General features: G+C 46.3%; 1 protein-coding gene across 1 annotated transcript in view; it reads right to left on the bottom strand.

Moving 5' to 3' along the window:
* ANKS1A (ankyrin repeat and sterile alpha motif domain containing 1A) overlaps positions 1–16,666 on the bottom strand; it is a 79,727-nt gene that overhangs the window by 33,605 nt on the left and 29,456 nt on the right. Inside the window, exon 12 of the mRNA XM_009272857.1 lies at positions 2,635–2,701. Coding sequence (XP_009271132.1) covers positions 2,635–2,701 — 67 coding nt within the window. The remainder of the gene's footprint in view (positions 1–2,634; positions 2,702–16,666) is intronic.

Genomic DNA, 16,666 nt, shown 5'->3' with positions numbered 1-16,666 from the left:
CCTGCAGCAGCAGAGAGGACAGGTTCCTTAAACTGCTGGTTTCCAGAGTGAAGCTGCATCCCGGGAGGAGAAGAATTAAAATAAACCTCCCGAGAAGCTCGGAAATGTAGAAGCATTGAGACAGTCAGCTGGGAAAGGGCTAGGTTATTTCCCCACTCTGCAAACAGTATGGAGACACGTCTAGGGATATTTGCACTGATATCAAAGCATCCTTCCTCTATTAGTTCCACCTCCCCTTCACATCTACTTTCCTCAAAAGAAGGAACGAAAAGTATAGGAAAAAAGCTGGCAAAACTGCAAAGCGATCCTGTTTGATGTGCAGAGCCAAGGCATGCAGTTAGGTCACTGCAGGAGCAACGGAGGAAGATTTTTAACTGAGACTTGGTTCCGGCTCTGCTGCTTCAGTCCGGATCCTGACCACGAACTCGGCACAGGGCTCGCTGTCCCCCACCCCAGCCGCCTCTACGTACAACAGTTATGGAAATGAGAGTGTTTTAACCCAGGATCGTCTCCCGTCGCTCTAATGCTGCAATGCGGATACGAGAGTTACAATAGTTGTAACATGGCTGGAGGAGGACGTTGCTCTGTTTGAGGAAAATCAATGCACTAAATGACACCATGATTCCTTCTTCACCTTGTTTTATGGAAATTGGAAAAAGCAAAGACAAAATGCACAACTAAAATCATCTCACACGCTATTTATAAAGTTTTATTATAAAATTAATAAAACTACGTACTTCAAGGTCACAGAAGTATGTAGGTGAAATATATAGAAAAAACACTGTGATGAGTTTTATCTGATTTGAAGCAACGATAGGGCATCTAGAGTTTTACAGGTGGAAAGTTGGAGAAGAAATGTTAAAATATTCTGGCAAAAACATGTTATGGGCTGCAGAAAAACAGTAGTTTTGCTGGAAAAATCACCGCAACACCCCAGCTACTCCGGACGGTTTGTTTTAGAGGCTGGGTGGCGTTAGCAGCTCTTTACACCTTATTCTATCGCAACCAAGCTAAAACCTGGCTCTTGGTAAGCTCCAGTTAAGACAAACTGCCTGAGCAGGACCCTTCGCCCCACACAGGCTTTGCTCAAGCGTTCCTGGTCCCCAGGACACGTTTCTTAATCTGTGAAAACCCACCAGCCTCTAAAGGACACCTTCTCACACAACCCAATGTACACTGAACCCCACCGGCGGCCAGACAGCCCCTCCGAGCCCGCGCTTCCCCATCAGCCGCCGTCTTACCCAGAGGAAAACCATCCCAACCGTGCCCGCAGAGCAGCTGTATTTCCAAACGTGCCCAGCAGTGAACATGCAGCCGGGATGGGTGAATTGCCATGGAGGTAAGGGGGATATGTGATATCTTGGCTACAGTCACTCTGATGTACCACTCTAAATACAAAATCCCCACCCTGTCCTCCCAGGGCTGAAAGGATTTTGTGAGCCTTAAAGAACAAAACACTAGAATGTGGAGGGCTACAGAGAGGTTCTGCTCATTTCCGAAGGGACAGACCCACACTTACGTAACGGAAAAAAAGCCAGAAAAAAGAGCATCTCGCTACTGCGTTACGTATTTGAAACAAAAGCAAGAGTGTTGTGGGGATCGTGAGACCAGCCAGAAGACAAACATGCAGCGGCTCTGTTTCAGACGGACTGCTTAAAGAAAATTTTGTTGCCATCCACCAGAGAAGAACAGAAACTCGAGACAAACGTTCTGAAAGGCAGGAGAGAACCGTAAGCAATCAGTTCGACTTTCTCAGAGGCTATGTCGAGAACAGCAGTAATTGTAGGAGCCGGGAGATCAGTAGAACTTTCTATCCCTAGGATACCGGCTGGAGTCCCTACACCATCTTTCAGCTGCAAATTAGATTTTTTCTGTACGTGCAGAAAACCTGATCTTCCTCCTACACATTGAGCGAAATTGTGAAGTTTTAAGTACCAGAACACAGCGGTTATTGGGCTGTGCGAGCAGGGGCAACGAGCCAGCCGCTCCAGAACTGATTTTACTGCCGCAAGCTTGCAGAGGAGCACAAGAAGTGTCCCAGACCACTCACACAAGCCAGCAACATTCACCTCCACCTAAAGGGAAGGACTATAAGGAGTCCAGGTATCGGAAGAACTCCACAATTCTCAGCAATAAGCCTTTGTTTAACGCTATTCAAAGATGTAAAACATCACCACAAAATCTACCATATCCTGAACAGTAATACTAAGCCCCAAAGTCTATAAGCAGGCAGTTTCAACAAGAAACAAGATCCCCTCCACACACACGCTGCTGTCACTGGGTGAGTATTAATCAACACTGGGGTAATTGGGGTCCCCCCCTTTCCCATCAGGCTGGGGGTAGCAGCTGCGATGCTCTTCACCCAGCCCATTTCCCTCAAAAGCCTGCTGGGAGGGAAGGACAGCTGCATTATATGAAGTTAAATGAATCTACCTAGGGGAGTATTGAATGAAAATTGCTGGTAGCAGTATTGAGCGTTACACTGGGAAGCCGAGGTCTGCTCCTTCTGTGCCAGAGCCTTTCTTTCCCTTCTGAGAGCCAAAGCAGGTTAAAGAGCTCTGCACGCAGGAGCCAGCACCTTGTTTTTGTACAGAGCACAACCAAGACAGACAACACACGAGCTGGGTACGCTACCTGAGATCCTCTGCTGCTCCTGAGAAAAGTCAATGCCTTCGCCGATGGAACTCATGATTTTCTCAATCTGAAAATAAAAAAAAAAGCACACGCTGCATTATTCATAAAGCCTCAGGAAAAGTTAAAGGCAGCCCCGGGATTTCACCTGCCACGCGACTGCCGAAGAAATCCAAGGAAAGGATGTTAAGGTACCTCTGACCCAGAAAAGGTACCCTTAACACCTTGCCTGGAAAAGTCTTCGTAAGGATGGATGACTCAGGAGGGATGCGTAGAGGTTGGGACTCCACAGAGCCTTCCCTTCCACAACTTGCCAGTGCCTGAAAATAAGCAGCTCCAACAAAACCATCCCTCTGGAGCATAAAATTAGGGAGAAGGAAAAGAACCCCAAACTCCTCAGCTCACCCGGTACAAACATGCAGCCACACCTTCACCAGCAGCAAAGCCTAAGAAATGCAGTTCACTAACTCTTTCACAGCATGCCGAAAATAAACTTGGCTTCACCTCAGTCTGGGTTGTGTTGGGTATTTTTGTATTGGTTTGGGTTTTTTTCTTTTTTTTAAACCATCGCATTTCCCAATCCTGTGCATGGACGCTGTGCTCCTCACCACTTCCACTGAGAGCGGAGATGCTTAGAAAGAGTTTGAAAATAGATCGAGTTTGCAAAAGCAGCAACATCGTGGGGGCAAATGCCTTCACTACCCAGGAGAGGGAGCTAAAGACAATTTCATCCCCTGATTTAAGCGATTCGCAGTCAATAGCTCAAGGCAAACCTCATGCAATTAAGAAAAAAAGGTAAGAACTACTGCCTGAGATGGTGTCTTTTCAAGTCCACTTAAGAGTTGCATATAAATGACTGCATTTGCCACAAAAAAAAAAAAAAGCAAGTTGCAATTTTCATACAACCTACAGGATACTTTGTCAAATGAGACTAGAAACTTTTCAACAAAAACTCTTCAGCAGAATTTGTAAATCGAGGCTTTCTAATGCAATGCTGCGAGGGAAAAACCAACAGTGACAATTACTAGGTTAGTTCTGTTATGAAAGACCTGATAAATTGCACTCAGTTAGTCAATTCATAATTTTCAATAATCTAAAGCACTAAAGCCCACCATTTTCCAAAGAGCAATGAAACACTGAAGAGGCTCAGGTTTGGTTGCTTACCCCAGTCTTCAATCTAAAACAGAGCAGAAAATTTAAAAAAAAAAAAAAATTAAATAAAGAGCCCCCAGTGAGAGATTCCTGAACCGAAATCTCCCAAGAAGATATTCCTGCGAGACACTTCAGAGCGGTTGCTGCTGAAGGCAACGCCGATACATCGACTGGCAACAGACAGCGGGGGGGAATAAACTCCAACTCTTACACAACTTTTTTTTTTTTTTTTTTTTTCTGGTCTTTTAAGGATAGATTTGGGGAAGGAGTCCAAGTTTTCCTGGACCTCATCCCCCAGCCGCCTTTGCACTGCCTGCATCCCAGCGCGATGCTTTGCTTGGTGCAGCTGCACGAGCTCCCAAGGTTGCCTGGCCGGCGAGCGGGACTCCTGGAAACGCTGCGGGGAGCCCGGAGTTTGACTTCCAATCAAAATCAATGGCAGCTTGAAGCTGAACTCCACTAGGGAGGGGTTTTTTTGGTGAAACAAAAAAAACAGACAGTCTTAAAAAGCTCCTGCCAAGTCAGATCGCCAATAAAGTCCTTCCTGTTTATGGGGAGCAGACAGGCAGTGCGCTTGTAGCATTAAAATCTCACCAGGGAGAAGGCATTCATGCGATCTATAGAAGAGTCATTAAAGGATATGGATCCTCTGCCCCTAGAAAACCATGAGGACGAGCACTTCTACTGGGCTTGAAATACAGTTAATGCTAGTTTACTGGGAGCTTTGAAGACCAGCCTGAAAAAGCAATAATCAGAATTCAAACATGTATGGAAGAGAAGCGAAGTACGTTCTCAAAAGAGATTTCAGCTAAAGGAAGGGTTTTGAAGTCGCTGGATGCGTGGGTCCTGCCACCGGCACGCTGCCCTGCGGCACATAAGGCAAAAGCGTCCATCGCTCTTCTGCCCCTGGACACAACCAGAACTCGAATGTGACCTTTGCTAAAAGAGCTGGGCAATACCTGACCCCAGCGCCGGGCTCTCCATCGGGCTGCTGGGGCCGTGCAGGTCTCGGACAAAGCCAGGCGCCATCAGACGCTGACACAAGGGCTAACGGAGTCGCTAACAGGGTGGCAGGATGAGCGATCAGATCCCTGGTTTCACAGGAGGGTAAAAAATGACAAAGGAGAATTGATATGATAGCCTGGGACATGAAAGCTTTTACTTACAGAAGACAAGTCATTCAGAACTTTAATCAAAAACTGCAAGCTATCTGTACAAGAAATGGGATTCTGTGTTTTAAGTTCAAGTTTAAAAGGAGGCACTAAAAAAGGATGAGGCCACATAAGAGGCAAAAATATCCCGATTGCAAGTGGACAGAGGCAGCCCTTAAATGACAAAAATGAAACAGAGACAGGGTGGTTCATTTTGCAACTGCTCGCATCACTAGCCGTTGCTTCAGATAAAAATTACACAGCTAGTCATCGTGTCATCTGATCTTGCTATTTAGACTCAGTGTGGCTGAATAAGGAAGCCCCAGAAATACAGCTTTGAGAACTGCAAGAAAAAAGTTGGGGTTTTTTTTGTCAGCTAACCTAAGGCTCTTGTGTAAATCAGCAACTCTGCAGTATCAGCAACAGAAGAGTGGGATCAGCTAAACTGGAACCAGTTAAGAGGAAAAAATGGAATTTAAAGTCTGCCTTGTGATGCTGAGTTTTTCTTCTACCCTAATCAGGCCTTTTAACTGTTTCCCTCTGTTGGAGGCATTTGTGGCAGTCACCTTCACTCCATCAGTCCCGCTCCTCTCCACGGGCTCGGTTTTAAAGAACTTTTCCATTTCTCATTAGTTGTGACAGAGCCTGAAGGACGCGTGAGCGATGCAGCAGCTTCTGCTCAAGCCTGTAGACAATGTGACACAACTGAAAAGTATTAACTGCCTCATATTTCTCAGCAGAGGTTAGTGACTGGAATGCAGAGGTAACCTAGGTCTCACGATGCACATTTTTGCCAGTCACCATTTTGGCAAGAACCACCTGCTTTATCTGCTTTTGCCCCTCCGAAGCAGCAAAAACTCCCCAGCAAAGCCTTGAAATTTCACGGTGCCCTTATGTACCATCGGTACATAAAGGCCATGCAAGACTGGAGGGAAATACAGGGACGGTGCAAAACAAGCCTCATTTCCAAATAAGACCAAGGACTTTGGTACTGACTGTTTTATTCACTTCCATAGGCAGGCACCGAACCCAAGCTGCGGCAGGGTTTCTGGGATAACTGCCACAACCCTGAGGGCTCGCTGCAGAATTTGGGTCTCGAGGTCAATTCAGTTCAAGCTCCAGAAGTTTAAGGGCATTAAGCTTTGAAGATTTATGTCAATTATCTTCATTACAAGGTATATTTCTAAGCTGGAGCCGCTCTTGTACCTACTGTCTGGGATCTTTATCTAAAAGACATTTACTTCAGCGCATCTGGAAGCCTGTGAGGTTCTTTAGTCTCATGGGATCATTTGGAGCAAGAATCACTTGGTTCCAGCCAAGCTTTTCCTATAACCAGTCACCAAGAGGGGAAAAAAAAACAAACACCCATAGGTGGGGAGGGAAGAGAGGAGGCGAGGAGAAAAGCGTGTTTGTTCAAGCAGCCCCAGCTCCCTCCGACTGTCTCCCAGCAACAGAGGCAAAGCGCTTTGCAGATCTCTTACGCTGTGCCGGGACCCAGCTCTGAAGACGTGCGGGGACTGCTGCCGGTGCTGCTGGGAAAGGCAAAGAGCACAAGAGCATGTTTCCGTGGCAGATTCAAACCCCACATTTGCAGCCCCTCTTTGGTCAGAGCTACGACTCTGAACGTTATTTGGCAAGAGCCAGGTAAGCTCCCTCCCATCAGATGCTCATTACAAAAAAAATCCCATTTATTTCCTAGCATTTTTGCACTGGTAGAGCCAGCATTTCGCCCTCCCCCACCGCATTCCATGCTTGGATGCCCTCTTCAACCTTTACCCACTTGCAGTTTTGCTCTTTCACAATGCAGGACAAAGGATAAGAGAAAGTTTTAACTTGATTTTAAGAAAGGTCGGCTCCTCTGCTGTGTTTCTCACTGGGAAGAACCAATGCCTACTGCAGTACTATGGCCCTGGAGAGGACGGTGCACAATAAGAGGACTTTCCCCATCTTTTCACTGCCTTTAAATGTAGGTAAGTTTTCTAAAAACAACTTCTCCCCCACGCATGGAGGTAACAGGTGCCCAAAAGCTGCAGACAAGAGGGCAACGTGAATCCAGATCACAACCCGCTCTGCTCTCAGACTGGATGAGTTCCCCTGCCCAGGGCAGGTCGCCACAGTCTGACACCGTGAAAAATTTGCTTCCTTCCCTGCATCCCTTTTCCATAGCTGGATTCAAACTGCAAATTAACTCTGGGTGCCAGGCCAAGTTCACTTGTTTCCATCGCACTGCCCTCCCCTAATACGAGAGGGACTTGATGCTTTTCAGGTTCAGTCCCCAGCACTGACAGTTCTGCAGTCAAAACACAGCCGTGAGGGCTTGCAGGTGCTTCTCCAGCACTGAAACACCCACGAACTTTTCCTCAAAAGCAGAGAATTGCCCTGTGCTATATAAAACTGAATGGTAATGAAATAATCACATGGCAAAGGATTACCTTTCACAACCCATCCTTTGCTAAACGTCAGTTTGATCTGGAGGTGGTCACCGTTACGCACGGTCAAAACTGTATCACAATTAACGCAAAGGGAAATCCTGCTTCATACCCTCGGCTCTCCACAAAAAGAAAACACTCTCCCAAGTCACACACCAACTCAAACACCGGTTTATTGCTGATCATCTCGATTTAACTGTTAAGAGGTTGCAAAGATAAGAATACAGGAGAAGGACACAAACCTAAAGAGGGAATGAACGCTTTAAAGCATCCCTGTCCTCCACAACCAGTCCTCAGCCGCACTCTACGGCACTAAGATAGGGCTGGAAGAGAAGATACCTTGAAAATAGCCTACGTTACAGTTTTTTAGGCTGTTCTTTCCCAGTGGTTAATTATTAAAATACAAAAATACCATGTTTAAATATAGCGCTGCAGTTCAGACTTAGTTGTAGCCTGAACACTCAGTTCCGATTTGTTTTGGCTTAACCTGTTTTTTTCCACTGAAGCACCGAGCGTCCGTCCCTGAACAGGTTGTGGGGTGGGGGGGGGTTATGTTTTTCTTTTACACCCACAGAAATAAAACCGCAAAATCCTTTTGCCTCCTAAATTAATACAATCATGTCTGTTATTCCTAATCTAGAGGGGTAGCTGGCTCCACGCTATAAAGGTATTTTAGCCAATGAGGCCCGAAACCCTACCAAGAAAGGAGACAAACTATTGCAAAGCTAAAATACTTTGGGAGAAGGAAAAGGCTGCAAGGATGGGAGAGAGCCCTTCAGCAAACCCCGAAGCAAGGGGTGCGATGGGAAAGGAATTGCAGAGCGGTTACCGGGATTGAAGCACACCGATTTATTTTCACATTTGCTTACATTTTGCCGAAGAATAAAAATACCCCAAAAGAAGGAGCTGGGTGCGGCTGAGAGTCATCCCGGGGCTGGGGAAGTGGTAAGCTCTTCCACGCAGGCAGGCAGCCACGAAAACATAGCAACTGGCAATTCACTCCAAAACAGAACTTTATCTTAAAACAAACTATCCCAAACGACTGAGTTTTGATTAATGGAGAAAAAGGTATTTGTTTGTAGAAGGCCAGTAAAAGCCAAGCCAGCTTGGAGGACACGCTGGATGCTGAGGTTTGTTCTGCTGGCAAGACAGAGGACATTTCAACACCAGAGTCCTGCAAAGTAATTCCCCACTTCACAGCACTCATGGCAGAAGCATCTAATGGCTTTCGACGTGAGCAGGAAGCAAGATATCTCCCTTCCTCTGATACCACCCTGCGTGACCGGCGGGAGACAGGTCCCGCATCTTCTGTGAAGACAGCGGTGCCAGGTACAGGGCACCGAAGCCTCCAGGGACCCTTCTCCTCGGAGGGCACGCGCGGCCCCGCAGAGGCATCACTCCGCAGCCAGCCCTGATGCGCTTCGTTTCCACTCCCCTGCCCTGATGGACGTGAAGCCGCCGTGTCCGTATTAATCTCTCCAGTTTTTCCTCCCCAGAGCCAACGCTGAAGTTTGGAGCCAGCGAGTCCATTGAGAGAGACAGAGGACAATTAAACAAGTCCCGGGGTCTTTTCTCACCAAAATAAAAGACAGCCTCATGCAACACGAGTTGTCTGCGGCAACTCATTTGCATGCAGGGAAAGGAAGCTTCATTCAGAAAGCACAAAATTGAGCAGCACTCCATTAGCATGACACTCACCCCGGTTCGGGGACATCTTTATGCTACTGGAGCTTTCCGGAAGGGGCTTAGTAAAACCTCACCTACGGCTGAAAAGCCCTTACGTTTACCATCAATATAAATGCAGAAGTTTTGTTCTCAGTCTCCGCATGCAGCATCAGTGACTCCCAAGGACATAGCAAGGTTGTCCTGGGAGAAGAAAAAAAAAAAATACATATACACGTGCATGCCAGCATTTGGATGACCAGGTACTGCCGAGAGCTACAGCTATCCTACCCCAGAGGGTTTATAAGCAGGGTTTCCCCCTCCCTCCGTCCCCTCCGAGAACAATAGGCGGTCAGAGCATCCAGCTGCTTCGGACAATGATCTGCACTGCTGTTCTGCAGCTCCGCAAGCGTAACACCCCGCGCTTGCATCCCCCAGCCAAGCTCCAAGCTCTGAGCCCCACAGAACAGCTCCGTTTAGAGTAAATGCATGCTTCCCCGCTTCGAAATTAAGAAGGCCAACCAGAAGGGGAGGTTTGCGTATGTTAACTAGGAGGTTGGAAGTGTGCCTAAGACACCAGGCTATGTCGGCCAACCTTTCCACGCAGTGCTCTCTTTCCAACACCTCCCTCACGCACACAAACACACGCTCCTTTGCAGGGAGCTTATTTCTGAGAAGCCAAATATTACCATTAAAATCCAGATATGCCTTGATATACAAAGGAGAGCCCCTTGGACGTTTTTATCCTGGAAAAACAGCTTTTAGAGTTAACTCAGGGGCACTGAAGAGCTCCTCCAATGAATTGTTTTCCCTTTAAATCACTGTAACAACTTCAGACTTGTTAAATCAGGTACGAACACAACGAGATGTAACAGATTGCTTTATTCTACTGCTCTTCACAGGCTCCTCGCTGCTGCATCAGCCCCTGACACCTGGGAAGCCTGAATAGGCAACTACACACTATCATCTAGGGATGGTTTAGAGTTGAAGGTGTGTCTGCACACATACTTATACGCAAACACATGTAACTACAGCATGTTGCCTCTGGGAACAAAACCAGCAGAAAACGGCTTTTTTTTTCTTTTCCTTGAGGTGCTTTCTGTGCTTCAGCAGATCACCCAAAGGTGACAGCAGCATCCCCACCTCTGCGACACGGGGGGGACTGTCAGCTTGTGCCATCACCAAGAGCGTTAGGAGACAGCGGACCAGGGTTTCTCCTCAAAACCTCTCCTGCCTGGTGCTTCTCGAGCTTACCTTCCCTTATAGCCTATATAGCCTTATAGTATACCTTCTGGTATCACGCATCCACTGCCCATCTCTTTCTGAGCTCTGCACATAGCAAGGAAAAACCCCGCGTGGGGTCAATGCCTTCTGCTTCCTCTGTGGCCCCTTCCCAAACTGGCAGCTTTAAATCACCAGTCCAGAAGCCTGGTCACAAGGAAGATAAGCTATGGCACGCCTGCACATGCATCAAAGAAACAGAAACACTGAGCAATAAAGTTATTCGGATAGAAGTCTATAATTAAATAAAAACACACAGAAACAAATGGCACACTATCTACCATACGTATGGTATTAGTGCATTATAATGACACCCTGCAGCATAAGCATAATTAAGAATATATCAGGATTCCCATTATAAATCCTTATTATTCAGGGGTTCATAACCTATTGTACAAACTCGCCTGGGGCTGGAGCTCGGCAGACAAGATAGCAGTTCCAACAGCATATTTTATTCTTGAAAGCTACTCGAAAGCTACCCAAAGTTGGGTTTAAAGGTTATCAGTATTTTGAATTTCTGCAATTCCAAGTAAGTGTCAAGGGTTAAGTTTTCATTATTTCTATGCTTCTACAACTGAGGGATGGGGCAGATTTGGTTTGAAATTATTAAAAAAACCAGACAAGCTGCTTCTACAGTTTAAAAACCCCTTTGAGTACAACAAACGCCTCCGATTACGAAGTGACCAGTCTTATTACAGCCTAATGGGCTAGCTGGAAAAAGCAGGGGAGAAAAATAAGGGTGTGTTAGGTCAACGGACGATGCTGGGGAAGCACAGAACGCCTCCATCTGATGCTTCCATTTCGTACCAATGCCACAGCAACAAACCCCAAATACAGCAAAGGTAAGATCAACCATGAGCTGTATGGTTGCCTGAAAAAGATGATCTCTCCTGCACACAAAGCCTCTCAACCTTCAATATCATGGCTGCAAGTTTGCGTCAGGCAGTTACAAGGTGACTCTAGCCGAACACGAGATGCTGCTAGCCGTTTCCAACTGTTGTATGGATTTTCTAGTAAACAAGAGCAAGTTATTCTGGGGTTGCTGGGAGGAAAAAGAAAGCAGAGCTATTTAATCAAGATTTAGGATTTTCTTTTTTAATTGCTGACTTGTGAAATCATCTCTCAAGAGATGCGGTACATGGTCCGGAGGGGACGGAAGAGGTCAGCACAAGCAAATGACTCAAGCGGCAGTTGCACAACGGTGCTGAATACCAACACCCTGCGCAAGAGCAACGGCCTGAATGAAAAAACAGATTTAGCCTTTTTAAGCATCTCAAAATGAATACCCAATTTACGCCACGAGTCCCGTAAATGGCAATAACGCCCCTTAGCCGATACTTCCACATTTTCTAGGCTTCTCGGTGCAGTGGTAATCGCACTGGCCCAACTCCTCCTGCTTCTCATTTCAAGTTTAGGAAACACATGGTGAAAAGACACCTCAGACAGCCTTCCCCAGCAGCCATACCGAAATGAAGTCCACTACATTTGACATGCTGCTTCGCGTTTATTAGCTGTATCTCTACGCACTTGCTGCTCTTGCAGCCCGCGGCCCAGTAAAGCGAGGCACGGTGAGCGCCCAGGGTCACACGCTGAACTCGCTGCAGCTTCCAAGCATTTCGCAGATTCACAATAATTGAGGCTTGACGTGACAACAGGACAGATAACAATAGAGGGGCCAAAGCCAACAGAAAGGCAGCTTTTCTAAAAGCCAACACGACGCAGGCTCAAAATACCGCCGTGATTAGGGCGCTCGCAGGCGGCGGGCAAGCCAAGAAGATGCTGCGTGCAGACGTTCATCTGGGAGACAATATAACAGGTGCTGCTTTAACAGCAGTCAGGTCCTGCCTGCTTCCCTGTTTATCCTGCTGATGCAAGACACAAGTGATCTAAGGCATTTTCCCCAGAAAAGCCTTTGGTTAACGGCTACCTGATATTACTAACTGATATCGCATCCCTGAAGGTGGAAGCAAGGCTGCTCAGACCCAGCTGGGACACGTCCTCGGAGCAGAGGGATGGCTGGATCGCAGCATGCACCAGGATCTCTGAAAGGGATGGAGCTGCAAATATTAAGAGCAAGAGGAGGATCTGGGACAATGCCTGCTGGCTCCTTAGCGCAAGTGTAGTCCTGGGAAATTTGGATCTGGGCCATGGATCTCATTTCTAGATTGGTGACAGCACATAAACCACTTCTGGTTTAGTTCGTGATGCTTCGGCTTATGTTCAACATCACCATCCCATAGAGCAGAAGCCTCATATTTCATCGCCCAGTATATTCTATGTATACAAAAAATACCAGCTTTTCGATACCTTTGTTATGAACTCAGCATAACAAATACCAAAGGCCTGGAAAATATAATGCTCAATTTGCTAATTCAAACCTAAACTACAAAAGCAAGCCTGTTGTTTGAGGCACATTTCAACACTTAAACTTCAGGGTTCCCATGCTATATCCCCCTCCAGCAGCATGTGCTTTCCACACACAACGCGAGGACTCACTGAATTTATTTATTTCAAGACATTCTGCAACTGTTCGTTAGTGATAAAGGCGCACACATTTTCTGGCTTAATATGGTCTCTGAGAAACTCATTTGGATCCGGCTCAGGGACTGTTGCTTCATACCACTCTCCAGTCTGTGTTTTTGTACAAATCCCAGAATTACAAAACTGAACACATACCAAAAGGAAAGGAACTGATGGTATATATTTGTATTTCACAACCAACGTGCGGTGGATCTGCAGTTTCAGAGCCCTCCAAATATCAATATTTTTTGACAAATACCCAGTAAAATTCGACGTTAACATGACAAGAAAGATGGCCAAATGCGACAATGCATCTGCTCGTAACAGTGAAACGGCTGGACGCTGCTTATTTTGAGCTTAAAATAAAAGGCAAAAACCCCTTAAGAATACCAAATCAGTTCACCGTCTTCACAGCTACGTTTTCATGCTCTCGTGTCTTAACACACAGAGCCAAAAATGATTTGTTTGGCTCTTGGTGCAGAGGTTGTCTCCAGCGTGCAGGATGCAACACAGGATGGTGAAGCCCGCTTGGAGACCTCGGACAGAGCTACAGAAATGCTTTTTTAAAAATAAAAGCTTCTTCAGAAGCGCTGGAAGATGCGACGTTAAGTGGAAGAGAACATAATGAAAGACTGAATTTAGTAAGGACACCGAGACCGGACATTTCTGTTCCTGAAAAAGAGTCCCGAAAAGGCTCATGATCACAAGATCGTTACATAACCAAAATAGCCGTCAGAGCACGAATAATTTACATAAAAGAATCAAAAGCTTCTGATTGAGAAATACCGAGTTAATACACTTGAAAAGTTAACAGAAACACAGCAGCAGTGGACTGAAATTGTTACATTATTCTAGTGCACTGGATGCACACACGCTAATTTAGATCCACGTTCAGTCTGTAATTGGTGACCTATAAATAAGAGGAGAAAAGAAGTCACTGTGCATTTAGATCTGGATTGAGGGCGTTTTCACAAATCCTTTTGAATGCATGGATGGAAGGTTTCTTCCACGCACAGGGTAGCCGATAAGCTGCTACGTCTCACTGTATTTTGCAAACCTGCCTTAGGGAGAGCTGCCCCGGATACCCGTCCGGTTCCAGATGAACCGATACGATTCAAAGAGCTGGCAAATATAATTCTTGTTATGTCTAAACCTTGCTGCTAAATACGGGAATAAAGCATGCTTGGTCTTTACGTTTGCCTTTCAGACCAGGACACCAAATGATTTTACCTACGAAACTGGCAAATTGTCTTAATTTGACTTGGATCGGCTTAGCTCAGTGTTGGTTTATAATTTTAACAGGCTGGCCATTTGCAATAGATGCAAAGCAAACCTGTAAGGTGGAAACACAAAAGCTTTCACTTCAAAAAGTTAATCAGGATGGAGGAAATCTCGCCATTGGGGCAAAGGGAAAAGAGATTCGACGCGAGGGATGATGTAAGAATTCCTGACCTTAGCACAGGAAAAACAAGAGGAAACGTTGGGATCTGGAGATAATAGAATAATCAGCCCAATAATTAAGTTAAAATCCTGATGGACATGCTTATTTGGAATAGCAGAAATCAGAACAAAAATACTGACCACATTACTGCTTTTCCCCTAAACAACAAAAAAAAAATTGTAAGACATTTCAAACAGGCAAAGGGAAAACTGGAACGAGAGCTTAGAAACAGAGGGCCGGCTCCAGGCAAGGGACATCGGCCGAAAAGCATACCAAGCACACCTCGCTTTGAAAACAGGCTCTGCCTGGTCCCACAAGGCAAACCCAGGGCGAATGAAGCACTAAGGTTTAAACACCTGAACCAAAAGAATAAATCAAACGTTTCAGAAAGCGTAGGCTGCTGGCAAGCGAGGAAGGAGCCTTGTGACCCGCGCGGCAGGGATGTCCTTGGACCATGCAGGACCACTCGAGCCAGAGAAGCGATGGCCAGCCTGCGTGCCGCAAGGTGGTACGAATGTGGAGAGGCTGAACATACTGTTTTCTCAACTGCGTTTCTCACTTGAGACACCAGTGTTTTGATCTACAGCACGGGTCATACGGGAACTGTTACCCGGCAGGTAAGGTGCACGAGCTTGTCTGAACAAAAACCACCGAGCTTTTACAAGATGCAGTTTCACCAGGCACAAAAATAGCAACTCTCCCCCTGCATAACAAGGGAAATATTTGCATTTTCTTTCAACACCAGCTCGCAGCTCTGAATTTCAACTTCTGGGTGTCTTTTTAAGGCAGTGGCAGGTTTTGCATCAAGAGCTTTCCTGAAAGTTTCACACTTCAATGCAAATGTTCTTAATCCTCAACTGTAAGCGTGTAATTAAGGCACTAATTCCACTAGGAAATTAAGCACCCAAGCAGTCCCGACAAGGTTCACGGAGCTCAAGTATTTAAAGCCACCCCACAGCAGCCACAACCTCTAACAACTTGCTCCCCAGCTCTTCAAAACCTGTGATGGAAGGCACGACAGATGTGCCATTTACTCCTGGCATCCGTCCTTACGTGACATTAAGACCCCCAAAATGGGTCAGCAACAGGTGAAACACCACGTCCACAGTTACTGCAAATGGGAAAGATTTCCTTCTGCGACGAGAGCGAAACATGGAGCACCACTGCAATTATTCATAGGAGATGATGGTTGCCCAGTGCCTTAATTAGCTACAGAATATTCATTAATTCTTCAATTAATTCACTTAGGGGAAAAAACGCATCAAAGTGGTGGACTGTGCATCTCCTTTTTTCTAAAAAAAAAAAAGCTAAAATAAAATACATGTTTTATTCAGTTCCCAAAGTTTCTTTTGAAGAGGTTTTAATCTCTTCCTAAAAGAGCTAAAGACAGAACACAAGGCAACTACCTCATTTTGTGAAATTGATGCTGGAACCTCTGAGCCCAGCATTCATTACAAATTCAGCATCGGAGCCACTTACTTGATAGCAGACAGCTGGAAGTGGAGGATTAAGGGCTGTCAGGAGCCAGGTCTGAGGCTAATTCTCAGTAGCCTGCCTCATTCTTCACCCCTGAACACTTAACAGATCATTTTTCTCACTGATACCTATGACCCAAGGAGAGCAGCTAAACTCAAACATCACCGTGCCTCAACTCCAGACGTCTCTGTTCGGAGCGTGGACGCAGATATGGGCTGGTGACATCAGGTTGTACAGATGCACCTCCCGGACCATACACGTATCAAGAACAACCACACTGCAAGCCTGAAAACAAAAAAAGTCCCCCGAGCAGGGCATCCTGGCTGCACTGCCGCACAGGCAGGAGCGCGGGGTACGAAGCAGAAACGAACAACCGGCGATAATTGCAGGAGCAGCGGTACATTGGAAACCTATCACAAAAGGCACTAAACCTCAATTCCTGGAGCCGAGACACTGCCCAACGTTTTCGCGTTTTGCTGAAGCCAAACATCTCCCCTCTTCCTCCTCCTCTACAAATGGAGCTCATTTATCTGCTGTTGGCATTTAGCGGTTTTCACTTCATCACCTCACTTGGTCCTGCGAGAAGCGAGGCTGCATAGGACGCGGCTTCCAAATACCCCTACATGGCTTTTATCAACCTGACAGCATCTAAAGGACAGAAAGCGTTTGTCACAGCCCGACTTCTTCTCAAGCCACCACAGTTTCTAGAGGACTATTTTACAACATCCTCAAGCCCAGCCATCGTCCTTCCGCTGCTTCCCCCAGGAAATTACATCCCCGCTAATTCCTCTCACTGTCAGGAAGCTGCTTCCCCAGCGGAGCTGTGGCAGCTCAGTGAGTGACTGTGACAAAGTTTTACTTCGTCTCGGTCAGGCGCTCTCCTTTAGCGCAGACACGCTGATCTAGCAAACGGATAAAAGGAC

This window comes from Aptenodytes forsteri, unplaced genomic scaffold (assembly GCF_000699145.1).
Source record: "Aptenodytes forsteri isolate BGI_AS27 unplaced genomic scaffold, ASM69914v1 Scaffold142, whole genome shotgun sequence".
NCBI lineage: Eukaryota > Metazoa > Chordata > Aves > Sphenisciformes > Spheniscidae > Aptenodytes > Aptenodytes forsteri.
Note: the sequence above shows the minus strand (reverse complement) of the source record. Positions and strands in the feature narration are given on the sequence as shown.